The 20,236-nt window shown below is 38.3% G+C and overlaps 1 protein-coding gene across 9 annotated transcripts in view; it reads right to left on the minus strand.

Annotated features, from left to right (window-relative positions):
- Positions 1-11,007: 11,007 nt before the first annotated feature.
- The window catches only part of LOC133526667 (rap1 GTPase-activating protein 1), a 413,034-nt gene continuing 403,805 nt past the window's right edge, over positions 11,008-20,236 (minus strand). For 7 of the 9 annotated variants that reach the window (XM_061863365.1, XM_061863371.1, XM_061863364.1 and 4 more), the window contains 9 exons: positions 19,636-19,911; positions 19,024-19,205; positions 18,326-18,423; positions 16,325-16,681; positions 15,884-15,977; positions 15,430-15,607; positions 14,937-14,975; positions 13,905-14,074; positions 11,008-13,636 (listed from right to left, as the gene is read on the minus strand). In XM_061863365.1, the coding sequence (XP_061719349.1) occupies positions 13,487-13,636; positions 13,905-14,074; positions 14,937-14,975; positions 15,430-15,607; positions 15,884-15,977; positions 16,325-16,681; positions 18,326-18,423; positions 19,024-19,205; positions 19,636-19,911 (1,544 nt within the window). In that variant the 3' untranslated portion in view covers positions 11,008-13,486. The remainder of the gene's footprint in view (positions 13,637-13,904; positions 14,075-14,936; positions 14,976-15,429; positions 15,608-15,883; positions 15,978-16,324; positions 16,682-18,325; positions 18,424-19,023; positions 19,206-19,635; positions 19,912-20,236) is intronic. The other 2 variants (XM_061863367.1, XM_061863370.1) reach the window with 1 other exon arrangement.

The raw sequence follows: 20,236 nt of genomic DNA on the forward strand, positions 1-20,236 counted from the left end.
ACCACCACTAACCAAAAATATAATCAAAGATTTGATTCTTGACTGCATTCAAAACCCACAGTTAGTCGAAACGAAGATTATACCTCGTATCAAAAACTATCCCTGCCACACTCAAGCCACAGAAAGGTGCATCAAATTAGTCACTGAGGCATCTGCAGCAGTTTGTGGCCCATTCAGAAGGGATGGATTCATCAAAACGAGGTTGGAATCTCGAAAAATTATGCCATTTTTCAACTCCAAAAAAGATTTTAAATTACAGTGAAAACCTAAAATTAACGTTTTTTCATGAGTGTTTTTTTTTATATGGACTATTGAGTAAATGTTTTATTTTCATTTCATATTGTTTTTGTAATCCTTATCAACAATTAGAGTATAATATACAGTGATTTTCTGCTTTTTGTTTACCCACAAGTTCAATTTACAGGTGGCTGTTTATGGCTTTTTTTAGAAAACTTTAACAGCCCTGGGGCAGTATAAAATATTGGAATAAATTAAAAAAAATTACTTATCTGATATAATGTTAGTGGGTAACAAGTTTCTTGAGGTAGCCAAAATCAAAATTAAAAAAAAAATTTTTGATCCACCCTATTATGGAGTAACAAAATTTAAAAAAAAAGAAAAAAACATACAACCGAATTGGTAACTTCCTCTTTTGCAAAATCACTAGTTGCAATTTCAACGTGCAACAGCTTTTTTTCTGTAATGTGATTGATTAAGCCTTTGGATACGTTATATTGAGGTATATTTATACGAAAGTGTGTTTTTGAAAGGTTTAAATGCCTCATTATTTTTGTAGAATATCATGCATTTATCACGCAACGATGGTATTACTTATATCAAAAATACTACTTAGGTACATATTTTTTCTATAACTGGAAAAAGCTTATTTTTTTGTATGTACATTTGCTAGTGATTAATTAAATATGCGACACATCTTAGATTTTTTTATTTACATAATAATACATATCTATGTTTACACTGTTTAAATTACAGAGTTAGGTTACATTACAACAAAGTAAAATTATAAAGAATTACTGGGTACTAAAAAAATAAAACAACTAAAACTAAACCTAACTTAAAATAAACCTAATACCTAATACCTCCCTTCTAAACCATGGCGCGGGTACGATGTGAATTAACAAAAAAATCAATAAAATAGGAATGCACCCGTGCTTCTTCCTAAGCTGTTTTTAATCTGAAAAGAAAACATCCACTTATCTTGAATTACGTAAAGAGCTACATTTAATTAATTCTAGGGAGACCACGCCAACCCACAATCCTAATAACCTCCCGTTCCCTGCGGAACACTTGAGCATTTTTAAATAAATAATTTGGAATTAGATTGGCTTTTACTTTTTTGGTGGCTTGATTAGAAATCAATTTAGTTTCTTTGCAGCGATGTTTGACAAAACGATGCAAAGCAATTTTACACTTAGAGATACCTCCTTACATTTTTTTTGCCCGTAGGAATGTCCCACTGCTGGGCAAAGGCCTCTTTCTTTTTTTCTCGCCATTTGGCCCTATCCAATCCAATGCACACTCCCGCCACTCTTTACAAAATGTATCAAGTTTTGGTCTTCCTCTGCCCCGAGATTCATCCTGTGGGATCCAGTCTGTGGCTAGTTAGGTTCTCCTTGCATATTTACATACAATGTTTAAATAATTAAATAACCTAAAAAAAATATATTTGCATGAACACTGTACAATTTACAGATCTTATAATTTTTAATAGGTCCATCGTATTCAACAAGCATGCAGGTGTGGAAATAGTACATGCAACTAGTGCAATATGCAATGTGCTGCTGAGAGCATCGCTTACTTACTTACTAAATACAATATTTACAATAGGTACTTATTATACCTAATTATATTTATCCAAGTATAGTTAACACCCCTATAATGGAACAGGCATCAGTAATGGGATCGTATAGACAAATCCTGTAAATTAAGTATTTACGATCAGTTTTTAGTCACTGGCAACGTTTCACCATAAACAAGAGACAAAGATATAATAACAACAATTTAATTCATAAACAAACTTGTACAAAAGAATTCTTAAAAAAAAACTAATTTCATAAGCAAAAACTTGTACAAAAGGATTCTTAAAAGTAAACCAGAAGGTCTGTTTCCTAAGTAGGCGAACCTGTGATTTAGGATAAACAGTGCCCCTCCCCTTAAATATAATTATTAATTACAATAACAAGGTAAGAGATTCATGATCAAAGATAATGAGGTTATGTTATAACAAAGTAAAACAGCATACAATTTAGAAAAAGGAACAACAATAGATATTTCAAGAATAAGATAAAGTTTAAATCAAGCTATTAAATTAAGTTAGCATGCTGACAAAGCTTACAGCTTTGATTGTGTGTGTGTGTGTGTGTGCGTGTATGTGTGCGTGTGTGAGTGTGCGTGTGTGTGTGTGTGTGTCCGAGTTGTGTCATGTTATTATGTTGAGAATATTCTCTGTCTCTTCGTAATTTTTTGTTAAAAGCCAGTCTGTTACAGTATGCTTGCATTGCCTTTTAGTCATATGATAAACGTTTAATTCCTTATTGACTTTATTGTACACATATGAACCATTGAATGTAAAGAATTTTCTACTGAAAGAAGTATAAAACTTTGTGGTCCTTATTCCGACTACATATGGTCTCCGGGTACTTGATAGGTGTTGATTGTTATAAGTTAGAGTCGAATGATATTTTAGGACTGAATGTAATATAAAGAGTTGTCTAACCGTCAGGACTTTTGCCGTAGAGTATACATTTATAGTGGGGGTCAAGAATGGTAAGAAGTGCATGACTTTTAACACTGCTCGCTGAGCCCTTTCTAGATTTATAAGACTAGACTTAGACGCGCCTCCCCAAGATGATATGCAATATGTGAGAAGTGACTGACAGAGGGCCTGGTAAACACGTTTAATCAAAGAACTGTCCGCAACATGTCTTAATTTTTTAAAAACATAAATTAGTTTTCGAACCCGACCACTGAGTTGCGATATGTGAGCTCTAAAATTTAAGTTAGAGTCAATAACAACTCCCAGGTATCTTATGGTAGTAGTTTTCGTAAGAGCTTGACAAGGACAAGGCATCGTACCAGGCGTTTGACATTGATGAGCCACTAGTTGTAATACTTCTGGTGGTTGGGTAGAACTTCTTATGGAATGGGTTATGAATTTGGTCTTATCGACATTAAGGGTAAGACAATTTTGATCTAGCCACAATTTCACCTTATCGAAACTCTCCTGAGCTGTAGCAAAAGCATCTTTCCAGGATTTTTCAGCAAATAAAAGTACAGTGTCGTCTGCATATGTTAATATTTTTGTTTTTTGTAAGTCTAGCTTGCTGCTTGAAAGAGCTGCTTCGGTTTAATTTTTCATTGATATTTGTTGGTTTGAAAATTAATGGCGCCATAGATCCCATAACTGGAGCAAAAAACCGTTGTTTTAATTGGTTAATAATATTGAAACCAATTGCAGTAGTTTTGATTAAATATATAGAAAACATAAAGGACGAATTGGACATTCAACTTTTAAAGCATAAAGTGGTAACATTTTTACAGATGTCGGTGAAATATCAAAAAGACTCATCCCATGATTGGTGCCGTTAACATACTCCTTAATACTATAAAAACATTTTTCTTGCAACCAGTTTGTCAACTTAATTTTAAACGATTTCATTTCATCAGGTAAATTGTTTACAGGGTTATGCCTATGTTATAGCAGTTTTTCTTATAAATGTGACAGCGGCAAGGAGGACGATGCACTAGATTTTTGTATTGTGCCCTCATGTTTCGTACTTGTCTCACAATGGTATGTAAAATAGTTAGGGTTCTCCTTAGGGCAACTTTCCATTAACCAAGTATTTTCTAAAGCTCGGATACACCTTTTTTGTATATAAAGGTAATGTATCTGTAGAATTTCCCCAAAGAACTAAACCATAGCCTAGCACTGATGATACGTATCCATGATACGCCAACATCGCCGCTTCTAATGAGACTGTTTGTCTCAGTTGTTTTAGAGCAAAGACAAACTTGTTCAACTTCTTACAAATGTGGTTTACTTGATGTTTCCAATTTAAATACTTGTCAATATTAAATCCTAAAAATTTACAATTGTCTATCCATCTCCTTGAGTAGTCCCAAAGTCCTCGGATTTGGCGCGTTATTGCACTATGTATACAAAGTGTTTATTACTTACCAACAGAGTTAAAAAAAATGTGATAAAAAGAAACCGATATCTAAAATGTTAAAATAATAAAATGTATACTCAGTATACTGCCAGTAGGTACTGCCACCATATTGCAAGTCCCGCGCGGGTCAAAACATTCGGATCGGGCGTTTTCCTATATTTATAGGTATATTTTCATTAAGAAGTAGGATTTAACATGCTTATGAGGATCCTGAAATAAAAGTAGACTTTAAAGTCCATTTACTTTATGACGTCCACAGGGAAAACTCATGGCGCATGAACTCAGTGTACTAAAAAGTGTTAGTACTTATGTACTAAAAAGTGTTGGTACTTGGGCGTTTTAATTATTGAAAATTTTGGCATACGTATACTTTAAAATAATGCCGTTAGTCGTCAGTTGTAGTTGGTTAAACATGTTACAATATATTTTATAATATTTATTTGCTACCTTAATTTAGGTACAAGCCCGTCAGAAACAGAGCTCAATGGAATGAAAGACTGATTTAAGGATTTATTAATTAGGTACCGACCCAACTGAACCTATATGTAAACCACATGTAAACTATAGTTGACTGACAAGGCTTTCAATTTCATGAATTAACGATGTGAGAAGGGTCGATTCTAAGTTGTTAATTTGAACCATTGCATTTCGATCTCTACCGGGTTACCTTAGTCCAGAAGTGAAAACTAGTGGTTTTCCTGCGTGCATTATGTTCATGACGTAATCTCTATGTACCTACTTCACTTGTGTTATTATTATCTCCTTTATTTATTTTTCGTCTTAGGCTAGGTCATTTATAATATGAATATAAAAGTAAAATATAAAAACACTTCAAAAACAATACAAAAGATACAAACACATTATAAAAAACCTAACCTAGGGTGCCGCCAGCAGCGGGGCAGGGCCCAAGCTGCCGGTGGTCAGGGCCGCAGAGAGAGGAACCGTCGGACTATCCGCGCCGTGTCCAAGATCACCGCCTTCTGCATCTGACCCTTGATCCAACCACCTAGCGAGAGTCTCTCAAGGTGTTGGTCGAGACTCTTCGCTATGAGACCGTTCGCTGAAACGACTATTGGGACAATGATCGTCGAATCAACATCCCACATGGCGGTTATCTCGTGGGCCAAGTCTAGGTACTTGCTGGACTTGTCCTTCTCAGCTTTCACGAGATTCTCATCATGGGGGATGGTGATATCGACGAGCACGGCCCGGCGTTGCGATCGATCTATTATCACGATGTCAGGCTTATTGGCTACAATAGTCCTGTCAGTGATAATAGATCGATCCCAATAAAGCGTCGCACGACCATTTTCGAGAACTGGCGCAGGTGAGTACTTGTAGTACGGTACTTCGCGGTCCACAAGGCAGTATAGAAGAGCAAGTTGCTGGTGAATAATTCTAGCTACGAGATTATGTCTGTGCAAGTACTCGCCGTTAGCAAGATGAGAACAACCGGAGATGATATGCCTGAGTGACTCTCCGGGACGGCGGCATGCCCGACAAATGTCGACCGTACCGTCCCTCAGGATATATTTCCGATAGTTGTTCGTCATCATAACTTCGTCCGCAATTGCACAGGCAAAACCCTCGGTTTCTCCGAAGAGGTCCCCGAATCGTAACCAGTTCACCGACGCGAGCAGGTCCACGTCAGGTCCCGTGAGGGCCTTGTAGAACCGCCCGTGTAGCACCTTACTCTCCCATGCCGCCTTGCGATCCGCAGTACTTAGTACCACAGGTTTGCGCCAGTTCTCGTTTGCCAAGGAGAGCGGCGTGAGGTTCCTGTCTACTGCCACCACATCACGATGCATCCCATACTCGTTGTTAAGGAAATAATCCCTGAGATTGCACATCTCGCGGTTGTGGAGATCTTTGGCGTTTAGGAAGCCTCGACCTCCACACTTCCGTGGGATGTACAATCTCATAACAGACGAGCGTGGGTGTAGCATACGGTGTGTGGTGAGCAGTAGTCGGACCCTCCGATCCAGGGCGTCCAGCTCGGTCTGAGTCCACCTTAGTATGCCAAAGGAGTATGTGAGTAGGGGCATTACCCAGGCGTTGAAGGCGCGCACTTTGTTGCCTCCTGACAAAAGACTGTTAAGGACTTTTGTGAGCCGACTGAAAAAGCGCTCCTTCACCGACTGTCTAATATCCTCATCCTCAATACCCAACGACTGTGACATACCAAGGTATTTGTAGGTTTCTGATTCAGAGATAGATCTGAAAGACATTGTCTCAGAAAGTTGTAAATTTGTTGAATTTACAACCTTCCCCCGCTGTACATGCATAACCGCACATTTATCGACACCAAACTCCATGTTGATGGCATTACTGAAGACTTCGGTGGTTTTCAGTAGCTCCAACAAATCTTGGCTATTTGGTGCAAATAATTTGAGGTCATCCATGTAAAGAAGGTGAGAAATGACTTCACCCTCTCTCCGAAGCCGGCAACCTAGTCCCAAATCCTTCAGCAGGGTGCTGAGGGGATTCAGAGCTAGGCAGAACCACAGGGGACTCAGACTATCACCCTGGAATATTCCTCGCTCAATCCTTATAAAATCCTGCGGGCCAGGGCGGTCATCCCCGCCTCCTGGTTGACGAAGGACTGTGGTCCACTGCCTCATACACGCGCTTAGAAAGGTTCTTAAAGCTGTATCAACTTTATACAGCTCTAAGACCCTCCCCAGCCATGAGTGAGGCACCGAATCATAGGCCTTCTTGTAGTCAATCCAAGCGGCAGAGAGGGCCCCCCTGTTCCGACGGATTTGTTGGCAGATGGTCATGTCTATGAGGAGGAGCTCTTTAGTACCACGGGACCCAACCCTACATCCATTTTGAGCAGTGGCCAAAATGTTATTAGCGACAACATGCGCGTTGATTTTTGATCTCAAAATGGATGTAAGGAGCTTGTAAAGTGTAGGCAAGCACGTGATGGGTCTGTAGTTCTTCGCTTCCGTGGTACTACCGGACTTATAGAGCAGGAAGGTGACACCAGTTGTTAAGGAAGATGGGAGAGAACCAAGCTCGAGGGCTTGTTGAAATTGTGCTGCCAAGCGCGAGTGCGAGCATCGAAACCATTTTAGCCAGAAGTTGTGCAATCCATCCGGCCCAGGGCTTTTCCAGTTCTGGGCCGTGCGAATGGCACAACTTACGTCATCGGGGCTGATGGTGACTGCCCCCATAGGTTCGATGGACTCGCACTCACGCTCGACAACACTCATCCAACTCCCCTCGGTGTGTCCGACAGGCACCGACCAGATGCTACGCCAAAAGTCAGTCATGGCAGTAGCATCCGGCGGCTGCGTATCGGACGCACGAGGGTTGGTTTCCTCCCACTTCCGGAACACCTTCCTTTGGTCACTCTGAAAAAGACGATTCTGCTGGAATCGATCCACACGCTCTCTGTAGCGGCGAATACGGTTAGCCCATGCATAGACTTTCTGCTTCAGAAAGTCGATGCGCTCCGTGACATTGGCCATGTAGTCACGGGGCCTGATATCCGTCCCCGCGAACGCCTGGTTCACAAAGCGCATTACTCGGGGGCGATTGTTGCCCCCCCTGAAGCAGGTCAGCTTTGCAATGAGAGTCCTAAACGAGCTGATACGTCGCTCGATCCGTGCTTGCCATGCAGGGACACCTCCGGCGGTCCTAGGTGCACGTTCAGCGTCCGGGAACTTGACTCGAGCAACACGGCACGCCGCGATGGCACCGCAGTACATGATCGAGTGCGTATCATCTAAATCTTTACTAGTCCGTAAATGTGGCTCTAGTAAAGCGTTTAGGGCTCCCATTAGCGCTAGATTGCGTCTATTCATTATTATTATTATTATTATTTTTATTTCAACGGGAAACAAACAGCATGTCATTACACATACAGTTTAACAATAGTACATTACGATACAAGTGCGAAAAATAGGAAATTCGAAACGAGTGGCGATAAATTAAAACACGACCGAAGGAAATTGTGTGAAATTCCTGTTAGCATATAAGTGGCACTATATTTGAAAGTGCATAAAATGTGTATACATGCAATAATATTTTTTTTACAGATAATTTAATGTTGAGGACATTTCATGGTTGTGGAAAGTACACTTTTTTTGCAATTCAGTCTTTAGGTAAAGTATAATTATATTGTGGCATTCACCGTCGGCATCATCATCAATCTTCTTCTTCTTCCTCGGTCCCTCATTGCTGAGGATCGCGACCATGTACGCTCCGTCTCCATATTGTGCGGTCATAAGCCATATGGGACACGCACTGCATGTTGGAAAACATCAATACCAGGTGTAAAAAATGGGGATCTGTTTAAGGGCATATTTGGTATAAGAAAAAATATTTTGACGTGAAAAATGTTTGGCTTTTGGCCGCGAAGTTTTTTTCTTCGACTTTTTCTTAATCAGAACTCGATACAGAATATGCCCGTAAAAGGATTCCCACTGTTTTTGTATAATTACAATTCGTATAATTACGTGCGTGCGATAGAGATAGGTACTATTACAGGCAGGTCAATGTACGAAAATTTTCGTGTTTTGTTGTAATGTATTTTTTTGTATGATCCTAGTTGGTAGAAATACATGATAATTTAATTTAGCGATCTTCCCTTAGGTATTCAAATAATTATTTGTCTATTTCTGTAACCTAATTAGTATGTTTTTATTTATCACTACACAACATTGAACGGCAGTGACATTCACTAACATTCCCAATGGCCAACAAACCAACAGTCACCCAACAGTCAATCTTTTCACTAATTAGGTACATGTAACTTAAAAAAACTAAACATGTTATTTTCCTACTTACCTAACAAACAGGTACTTACTAAAGTTCGTAGATAGGTGGGCCATTTTATTGAACTCTTAACCACCGAGGCAATAATGAAATGATAAAATAAATTGATCAGTACCTATATACCTACCCATCAATATATTTTATCATTTCATTATTGCGACTATAGGTTACCAAGAATACCTAATACAGACATTCGCTACAGAACTGACAACTGACATGTAGCAGGAAATTTCAGTGCATATTAAATAGAATAGATGCACTTAGTGTCGCAAAATATAGGCTAATTACCTACATAAGTACTTACTTTACTCTTTGTTACCTACGATGACCAGTTACTTTGCCCACTTCGCTGATGAATTTTGCACCGTGACAAAACTGTCAACCTTTTTCCTTACCTACCTAAAGTTTGACACATTCACTTGTTTTGCTTCTTATTATATAGGGATTCGGCGTCGGTGATTCAACCAAGAAACACAACACTAACGCCCTCTATTAGAAGTCAATGCCTTTAATATCAGCGCCATCTAGAAACAGAGCACAAATCTTTTTTATAATTGATTTTAATGCCATCTATGTAATTTTAATGTAAATTGTGAGAAAGGCTGTAAGGTAAACCCAGTCCTGGGACGAAATGTTTTGTTGTAGAATCAAGTAATTATACCTAGATGGCGTTGAAATGTTAAACAGTCCTTTCACCCTTAACCTTTCGTATGCGCCTGTCAAAAATTTGCGATTTGTTTAGTAACTATGATGACATCATCATGTTTAAGTTGAATTTGGTTGAATATACAGGGCGTCCCAAGACTACGGGACATCAAGGGAAAGTACCTTAAATATCGTAGATAGGATATTTTGCTGAAAGAAGACTATATGTTATTTTTATAAGTCAGTAATTCTGCATGTAAAGGGTTTCTAAGAATTACTTGCTTCGCCTGGGAATCGAACCGACAAAATGTGAAAAAAAAATCACCCCTATTTTTATGATGCCAATCGAAAGAATGGACAACATAGTATTTTAAAAGAAAGGAACAACGTAAAATGTTTGAGTCAAATTTCAAGAAAATTATTAAGTCGGTTCGAATCCCAGACGAAGCAAGTAATTCTTAGAAAATCTTTAAATACAGGATTACTGACTTTTAAAAATAACGTCTTCTTTCAGCAAAATATCGTATCTACGATAAGGACGACCTGAATATGGAGCAGATCTGCTCCTAATGCCTTGATCACACGTACCGAGTAAACGGGCGAGACAGTGCTCTCGGCCGAGTACTCGGTGCGTATAAACATAGCGCCGAGTACTCGGCCGAGCACTCGGGCGAACGAAGCGGCGAGTCAGTAGCTCGGTGGACGTTCTATCTGCTAGGCCGAGTGCCCACCCTCCCGCTTCCCCGCACTGTCTCGCTCGCTCGCTCGGCAGGTCTGAACGCGCACTGACTCGCCACTCGGTCGTCACATGGGCACATCGCCGCGCGCGTCATATAACTGACTGTCCTAATTTCAAAACATGTGTGAACAATTACTCGCTTACATCACTGTCTCGGCCGAGAAACATTTTACTGTCTCGCCCGTTTACTCGGTACGTGTGATCAAGGCATAAGCATACCAAAGGTCAAGTCCCAACTCCCACCAAGGACAATTTGAAATAGAGGTGGATTGCCAAATAACATTTTATAGCCACAGGAAATTTACTGCCATCTTTACACATGATCAAAACTTTTAGAACATTCGACTTTGATCCTTATTTTTTCACTGATGTGTTTCTCTTTGCTCCGGGCGATATGGCATCCGAAATAAAAAAAATATATATATATATTAATTTAAATCCCCCAGCCGGCCAAGCACGGTCTCATTTTTATCGCCTGTCACGTTCTAACAAGTACGTAAGTGCGAAAGTGACAGGCATACGCATAGTGATAGGGTGATAAAAATGCAACCATGCTGGCACCGCTGGTCGTTTGTTGGCTCCTAAAAGAAGAAGTAGCAGAAAATGCGCATTTTTATAATTGTTCAATTGGGGAATAAAACAACAATATTAATATTTAGTATTAACTATTCATATAATTCAATAGTATCTCTTATATTAAACTATTTCTTCTAACTCTCCACACTCGCGATATTTGGTTTATTAACGACAGTAGTCAGAAGACGAATCAACATTTTGTCAATTACTTTTATAATCAACAATCAAACAAAAATATCAAAAGATTACATTAATTATATGGCGACATAGGTGTTAAAATAATTCTCGATGCTCAAAAAATGCAACTATCTGCATTATTTCAGTGAAAGTGCCACCATACTTAGTTAAACTAATTTTAATGTAAACCCAGAAAATTATTGTTAGCGTGCTCCGTCAGTTAAATTATCTATAACATAAAGAATACTGGTGTATCATTTATAAAAGCAATAATTATACAAAATAATAATCTATACTATTTAGTGGGGAATGTTAACTTTGGTATAAAATATTAATGATAATCAACAAAACATAATCAACTCAAAGACATACGAAACGAGACTTACGCCTATCAAGCATAAATTAAGAAAATACTGTATCAATAGTGGTCCAGTTCCTAAATATGTACAATAACTGGTTAACTTAAAGTACAAAGAACTATAAATCTAATAGAAATAAGTTTAGAAATTAACATTGCACTATGCTGAATATGCAAATACGGATAAACTGGGATCTATGACGATCTCTCACAAATCATTTGTATCTATATGTTATAATTTTCAATAAGATGTTACTAACGCACCATCATTACGAATAAATAAAGAATTGAGATAAGTACCCGCTATTAAAAAAAAAACAAAAATCGAAGCTTCTAAGGTGAATCCTGTCCAGTTTCTTTGTCCAATTTGGATTGCGTCTCACTCTCTCATTAAACGTGAATGTGAGATGCAAATACACATTGGACAAAGAAGTTGAACAGATGGAATACCATGCTCAGATCTATGCGCAACGTACAAAATTAAGGAACTTCCACACCCTATTATAACGCCGCTTAATACGCAACATATACATCCGTTTAAGTATTCATCCGAAGCATTGGTGTGATAGATCCCTAACATTGAATGAAATTAGGTTTGAAAAATATTCAAATTACTCAAAAACTGCATTACATTTATCTATTTCGTCACTAAATAACGAAAATTGTTGGAAGGCATACGCTACAACAGATATAAATGAATATTCAATTTCTCTATAGAATATTTCGCTAACGTGTAAATATACTTTTTGCGCGTAAAGTAATTCGTAAACGGAATACATTTTGTATTCTATATACCTATGTATAAAATATATACACGTTGGAAAAAGATTAAGGGCACTATGCACGTAACATACAGTTTGGGTACAGTCATAAAATATGGCATAACTAACTGTGGCATATAGTTTTTTTACCACATTTCTTTAGAATAGGGTAAACACATGTACATTATTTATGACCTCAGTTGTACCTGGCATCTAATGCAAGACTTGTTGTACAATACAAAATATTTAAAAGAATTACAGATTCAACGATACAGTAATGTAGTTATTATGCGTTTCCTATGTCAAATACATGCTTTCCTAATCAAAGGAATATTAAACTATATTCCTTTTAATGAGATTCTTTGTGTGTGCATACAAATCAATTACATATTTCTCGAAAACTAGCAAGTAATCGTTAGATTAATTGTCCCAAATAAACTACTTTATCACAACATTTACAAAAGCGAAGTCTATCATGCGAACATTTAGAGACCAGAGGTCAAAAGTCGATACAAAATATACGTACGACTGAACCTTGGAAATAAGATCGCATAGATAGTTCTGGTATAACAACATATAAAAGATTAGAATCATATTCTCTCTAAATTAGTCATAGAAACCTTACAATACGTGCTGTATATTATATATCAAACGACATATAGCCATGTTTTAAATACGTATATCTAGAGTTGTACAAATAGCGACCAGAATCCTAAACATTTTTTTAAACATGGCGGGGTTAATACCCAGAAAATATGCACAGAAAATGTTTTAAATCCCAATCGTTACTCGTATCTGGATAGCAAGAGCATGGTGTTTGTAGTATAAGTACTATATATTGCAGCAGAAATAATATTGCACAAGTAGAAAATTAGGTAAATGTATACCTACCTACATTCACATTAAGATCCATTTAAGACAATTGTTATATCTATTTTTGAGATATAATTCGTCCTAGAGAGCAAGTAGGTATAGAATCTATATTCTTGCATGAAGACAAACATCAACTACACATTGAGTTTAATGAAGCCCACCAAAACATTTAAAACTGCTTTAAACTAATGCTATCCTTCCCATCTTCACCAACTTATTTTTGCGGATCATAAATTCGAGAGCTCGCAACTTTTGTATCTGGTTAACATTTTATCAACCTTAAAAATAAGTTGGTATAACATGTAAAACAAAGTTACAAATTGCAACCGCCACGTTTTTTATTCCGTAAATGATAGGGTGCATTTTCGTTGACTTGATGTGTCTAGGCGGTGGAGTCGTGCGTCGATGGGTTAGGGATAATGGCGGAGCCTTGCTGGTCGCGGAGCCGCCGCAGTTCGCGCGCCGCGGCGTCTAGTTTAGCTTGTAGGGTCATCTCTTTCTCGCGTAGGCATTTTATTTCGTTCTGCCAACTCTGAAAAAAGAAGACATAATTTTAACATTTTGATAACACTTAATCGATCAACAGTGTATCCGACGTGGACAGATTATTATTTAAAAGTACTTATTATAAATTTAGTTCATGGAATTACTTATAATCTGATCTAATATATTGTTTTTTTTTTGAGCAGAGCCGTCCACTAACAAAAATTTTTTTTTTAACCAAAATTGTTTAGTCTTTTTTACATCCATTAAGGATAAAGTATGAAGTAAAGGGTAACTAGTTCAAGTAACAAACTTACAATATTCTGCTTCAACAGATCCAGCTTATCGTTCTTGAGCTTGCAGACCTCCTGTCTGAGTAGCTCGGCGTCGGCGCGCGGAGCGGCGGGCGGCTCTCCGCGCGGATTCGCTCCCGCTTCCGCTGATGACATGGACTCTAGGCCTGTGTCGCTGTCTACGTACACGCCACCTGTAGAACATTGAAAATTAGTTATTATGGACACATAATGAGATTTCGGTACTTAATGTTGAATAGAATCGTCTTCTACATATATGTATAGAGTGAATGTGGCTGACATTTACTGCTAAAATAGGTTATGTCGGCTACCTGAAAGTACAAAACAGTCGCCGTGGTGGAAACTGGTTAAAACAATATGTTAGAGTGAACAGTTTAAATAGCTATACAGCCCGGCGGGGTCTTGAACCCGCAACCATAGTCTTACCACCGTGGGTTTCACCAACTTATTTTACCGAGCGCCCTACTTACCAACTATGGCAATCGAATCTTTGAATACCTTAAAACTGTGCCTTCAGTAGGTGTTCATAGCGACATCTACGAGAAGTATCAAAGTCAGAGGTTTATTTATTTAAATTATTTCAAAAATGGCGTTAGTTTGTCTAACGACATATTTAACAACAGGCATAACAACATCAAAACTATCGGTAATTACACTTTGCGTAACTTTGTGACACTTTCACGACACATGCTTCATTATTACGTAAAACGCATTGTGTAAAGGCTCTAACACCGACTACAAATAATTCTTAAATATTAATTTACAGATGGCACGTTTTATTTGAATTAAAACAAAAATAGACACCAAGTACAACACAAGTTGTAGGTAGATTTTCATTGGTAGAATTTCCTGGAAGAAAGTATTTCTTATTCATGCGATCCTAAGTCACCTACTTAAAAGCAGACAATGAAAATTCAAGACATTATTAATTTTTATTTATATATTTTTTTTAATATATAATGCAGTGTACTACAATCATGCTTGTGGACAACAGTGACTACTCTACGATGTCTATACACCTTCTACAGGACTAACCTGTTGCACTTTTACCACAACTCAGCCAGTCCTTGTCGTCTAATTGAAGAAAAATTCAATTCAATCATAAAATACGGAGTAATCCCAAATAATTACTATTGAACATGTCTAATGATTTATTATGACTTAAGGATTGTGATGGCCAAAGCAATGATTTTCGGCATAGGGAATTTTACTTACTCTTTTATCTCTCATTTTAACTTGGAAGAAAAAACAAGAAGACCGACACAACCTCTATGCAAAATGGCGACTCTGAATGACACGACAAGATGACGCTGAATATGGAAGGAATGCGACTTTGTAAAGAGAATGACTGACTTCTTGTTTTATTCGTCCACGATTTAAATAATATAAATGTTTTTTAGTATAATTATACTAATATGTAACAAGAAACCTTCTATTCTAGAATAAGAAGATGGTTTTGAACAGATTGTAGCGGTCTTATTAAAAAACAGCTGTATCATCATAAAAGTACCAGGAGGTCATAACTCACCAAGAGGATCCAAATCCACCGAGTTGAGACTGGAGTCGTCGCTGTGGTCGTGCAGGGGCGGGCGCGGGCCGGCGGCGCGCGACGTGACGTCGGGGCTGGACGCGTCCGAGCCGCCCGCCGAGCGCACCGACACCGCGCTCGCCGACGACGACGCCACCGACGTCTTGGAACGCCCGCTCTGGAAATAGATCCTCCTTAATAACAAGTTGATTTCAAAAATTTGAGATTAATTTACACACCAATTAAAATAATAGGTATTTTTGAAAGCACTAGGCTCTTCAACTAACTTGAAAGCTAACAATGACCAACAAGTTTTAGCCAACTGGAGTTTTTCGTAAAGACTTTGTTCTTATTTACTACTACTATATTCGAAACTCAATATCTCCTTTTTTTCATACTTATATGAAGAATTTAAAAATATACTATATATTAATATTTGGAATCTAAGGCTTACATTAGGGGTTGGTGTATCTTGCATACTGCTCATTTTCTTATTCAAAACATTCTTGCTACTGTCGCCAGAGAGATTCGTGTCTACGCTCGGTGATCTGTAACAAATAAAATTTATAATAAGTAACAACCATACAACAGCGTTATTTGATTGCGTAATAGTCTGGAAAAGTCTGGAAAGTTTCTAGAAACCAAAAAGTTAGCTTTGAAGCAATCAGCTACGAATTTAGTCAAGGAAAAATGCGAAATAACCATAGATGTAATTTAAAATTCGTTAAATGTGGAATTTGCGTAAAATCGACAACATGTGAGCGACGTATCTAATACGTACGTACGTTGGGTGGTAACCGTAGGTAGGTTTATTCAGGCGTTAAACTACGCTGTTGTGGATCTTTTAAACGCTTAATTAACGTAATTAAATAAGTGTTGCTGCAGATATACATACCTGACTTTCGATATGAACGCCTTCTTCACAGTATCAATAAACCTCGTACTGGGCCCCTCCTGCCGCGGCGTGCCCTCCGGCTGCGGCGACACCGCCCCGGGCTCCATCCGCGCCCCCGTACCAAGGAACTCCACCGTTTTGTTCTTCAGTTCATCGGCCAAATTCTGAAGCAGTGACGCTCGTGTTCTCAGCTCGAGTTGCGCGAACTTCTCGGCTTTGTAGCACGCGTTTTCGGCGTTTATGAGCTTGGTGAGGAGGAACTCTTTGAACTCGCGCCCCTTGCGGAAGTACGCCGGCTGGGGGAGAGTCGGCCCGAAAAATGGTACGTCTCCACGAGCGGTGACGGCCACCTTGTACCTGGAAGTAGAAAAGGAAAGGTTACTTACCAATTCCCTGAATAATATGGATACGTGATTACCTGACGTAATAGGTACCTTAAGTAGTCAGATGACATTTTAGTATAAGTAGGTTTTAATCAAAGCGATGATGGAAAGAAAAAATCATAAATTAAGGCAAACGTATTTACGAGTGACTTTACGAACTATGTAGCTATTCATTTTTATCATTTAGGTATAAGTTGGTATTTACTTAAATCGCATTGTTTTAGGTTTAAGTGTTAATACAAAGTTAGAACTGTCTAATACTATTGTCTATTGGTGTCCTTTACGAGCATACATTTGCAAACACAATGTAACAAATAACGGAAGACAACTGCTACTAATTAGATTTCAACAGAAACGTACCTATTATTGAAATTCGCGGTAGTCACGGCTTACATATTTACTAAAACAACCTTTAGACGCTACCTTTTCGCGTATATTTTTCAGTAAATATGAGAAACTTTTATAACAACACTTGAGCTCCGGTAACGAGTTACCCTGCAACATCTGAAAGGGCATTTTCGCATTTTCTCGTTTAATGGCGTTCCTTCAAATTCGTTAAATCATAAAATCTGGAAATGTTACTAATAGCACACCTAGCGGTATAACTCTGAGTAAAAAGCTTTCTAATTACAACAGAAGATTCGTTTGCATATAAATTACAAAGAAAATTTCCATTCCCCTTTTCCGAGCCATTTTCACGACTTCTTCATGCAAATAATGTCTGTGCGTTGTTGCGACGCAACGCAAACTTTATGTTAAACAAGTCACTTGAGAAGCGACAAATGTAACGTAACAAGAATAAGAGAAACTTCCACCAAGTGAAATGGAAAAGAGATTGCGACTAACTCAGGGAATACTTAATGCGAAGCTATTAGAAAATAATAACAACAATGGAGATCAAGGGACCTGTTAGTATAATGTTGGTAATTGAATTTCGTACAAACAAAAGTTGAAGGATGATTCCGAGAAGAAAGATGATGTACATATTTTACTTTTGCGAGGTGAATAACTTATACGGAAAAATATTTGAAGTATGGAGCAACGAAGGCAAAACTTTCCATCTGAAGGGTCGGGGTAATAACGTAAGTACATATACTCGTATAAATGTATATGCAAATTGTACATGCCTGACACTTATGGCACTCCAAAACGTATCTCAGTATCGAGAAGTTTACTCATAAATACAAACAAGAGCGTCTTAGCTTTTTTTTTCTTTTTGTTCATGTAGATTTTTCTGGATAATACTTTTATCCCAAAGTGCATCAAATTCATCAGAAAAACATTCCTGTGTCAGTCTTTCTGATATTAAAATAAGGTTGATTTTTATCCAGCAAGATTTTTTAAAATATCTGTATATTTTGTGTTAAGTCACGAAAGCCAATTCAAACTTACATCGTGACATCAAAGTATTGTCTAAATGATGTCTGGTGACCGTGCGTCTCACTCGCACCAAAACATGTAAGGTTAAGTACGACCGAAATGCACGCGCGACTGAAATCATTTAGATATAATTCTATGTCACAATTAAAAAAGAAAATGGAAGAAACGAGAAAGTACGTTTGAATTGGCTCCCCTGTTTTCTTAGCTATAAACTGTATTTTCGGGTGAGGAATGTTACCTGGTCTCCCCGCCGGTAGTCTCCACGGGCGTGACGACGATGAAGGCGTGCAGGAAATGGGACGCAATCATGTCTGGCGTGAACGGAGTTGCCTTTTCCTGGAATCATCATATCGTTATCGTTAGACAACGTACACATACTAGATACCGTTTATAATTACTTGTTGGTATTAGATTGGATTGATAGCATAATGCTAGCTTAATAACCTTGCTGCTGTGATCCAGCATGTGCACATTAACAAGTTTGTGCAGGACTCTACAAGAGAAGCACAAAGCGGTATAAATAGACCAACATTGACCTCGACATATTATGTACTTAAAAACTAAGAAGCCTAACATAAATCAAATTGTCGGTTTTCAGAATTCCATAGTCAACAAGCACGACATGTCCATCTGTCTTCATTTGTTCTACAACGCCATAATTTGGCTTGCATATAAAATAATCACGTAGAGTATCAAGGTAATCCAACTGATTCTTTTTTATGTTAACTTCACGAAGAAGGGTTACTTGAAAAACAATCGCCACAATCTCGTTTCTAGTCTACGTTTTCCTCTGCAACTGCCGTGCTGTGCTGTGCGGTAGTAGAGTGCCACGTGGAACATGACCTCGCTATCGTTACACCCATCCTACTCCATATTCCTGCGGCTGACAGTTTTCCATTTTAACTGCTACCTTTACCAGAGCTTCAAAAGGCTTACCTGAAAAACAATCGCCACAATGTCGTTCCCGACGTGCCTCTTCCTCTGCAGCTGCTGCGCGTCGCCAGCCGTATGTGGTAGGAGGGGAGCGACGTGGAACATGATCTCACGGTCGAAAAATCGCTCGTATACCGCCTCGGTGCCGGTGTGCCCGTTCATGATGTCCAGACCGCCGCGGTAGCCTGAGAAATAAAAGAGGTATATGAGATATTACAATTTAAAAAAAGAAAACAGATGACACATTTATTTGTAAAGCCTATACTTTAAAACTCCTTTCAACATAAAGGAAATAACAATCACTAAGAAAAAAAAAATTACATTTGCACCTAGAATTACTATTATTAATTACTATTATAAGTTGGAAATAATTGGAAGTATTGTAACAATTAAAGAACATTCATAAAAGTTGAAGCTAAATACTGCTAGCAAAGATAAGGCGACCATTAATAAAAAGCCACCATGTTCGTTCTTTTAAACGCCCGTAATTATTCACAAACTAAAACTTTTATATTCCACTATTACAACCAGAACTTGTGTAATTACCATCCATTAGCTATCTCTGCGTACCCAGAAAAAACGATTAAACTTTCTTATCAGACATCTAAACCGTACCTTTATGGTCTTTCAACTTGATTCTCTGTCCGAGCATTTCTAGAAACTCATCGAAAGCAGGTGACGTCTCGTTGTTCCCGAAGAGTTCTTCCTCCGTCGTCTGTCCGTACTTCTGGTACAGAACTCCGAACTTGAAAGTGGCGACCAGTACGTGCTCGTCGTAGGTTGAGATCAGTGAAGACGCGTTGAGACACATCACCGCCATGAAGTTGTCGACGTTCACTTGGTCGTTAAGCATCTTCGCCATTTTTAACGGCGATGGCAGTGCGCCTGATCCTGAAAACATTAAGCATTATTTACTTCCTTTTGTAAAATTGCTTATGGATTTTCCGGTGGGGATTTTCCTTTGCTCTCGGCGGTACTTTATTTGATTCAACTTCCCTGAGACAATTAAATTTCTAAACAAGTCCATATTTACTGGAATCTGCTGACTCATTCGAAATGTTACATATGTATACATACAATATTTTTACACGACTACTTTCTGCACTGCTGCACTTTGTCAAGCGATTCAGAATGACTTTTGTATCCCAACTATTAACGAGTATTTTTATATATGCTATATCGCTACTAACTCGCGAGTACATCAATTCACTGTAAA

Source organism: Cydia pomonella, chromosome 16 (genome assembly GCF_033807575.1).
Source record: "Cydia pomonella isolate Wapato2018A chromosome 16, ilCydPomo1, whole genome shotgun sequence".
Classification (NCBI taxonomy): domain Eukaryota; kingdom Metazoa; phylum Arthropoda; class Insecta; order Lepidoptera; family Tortricidae; genus Cydia; species Cydia pomonella.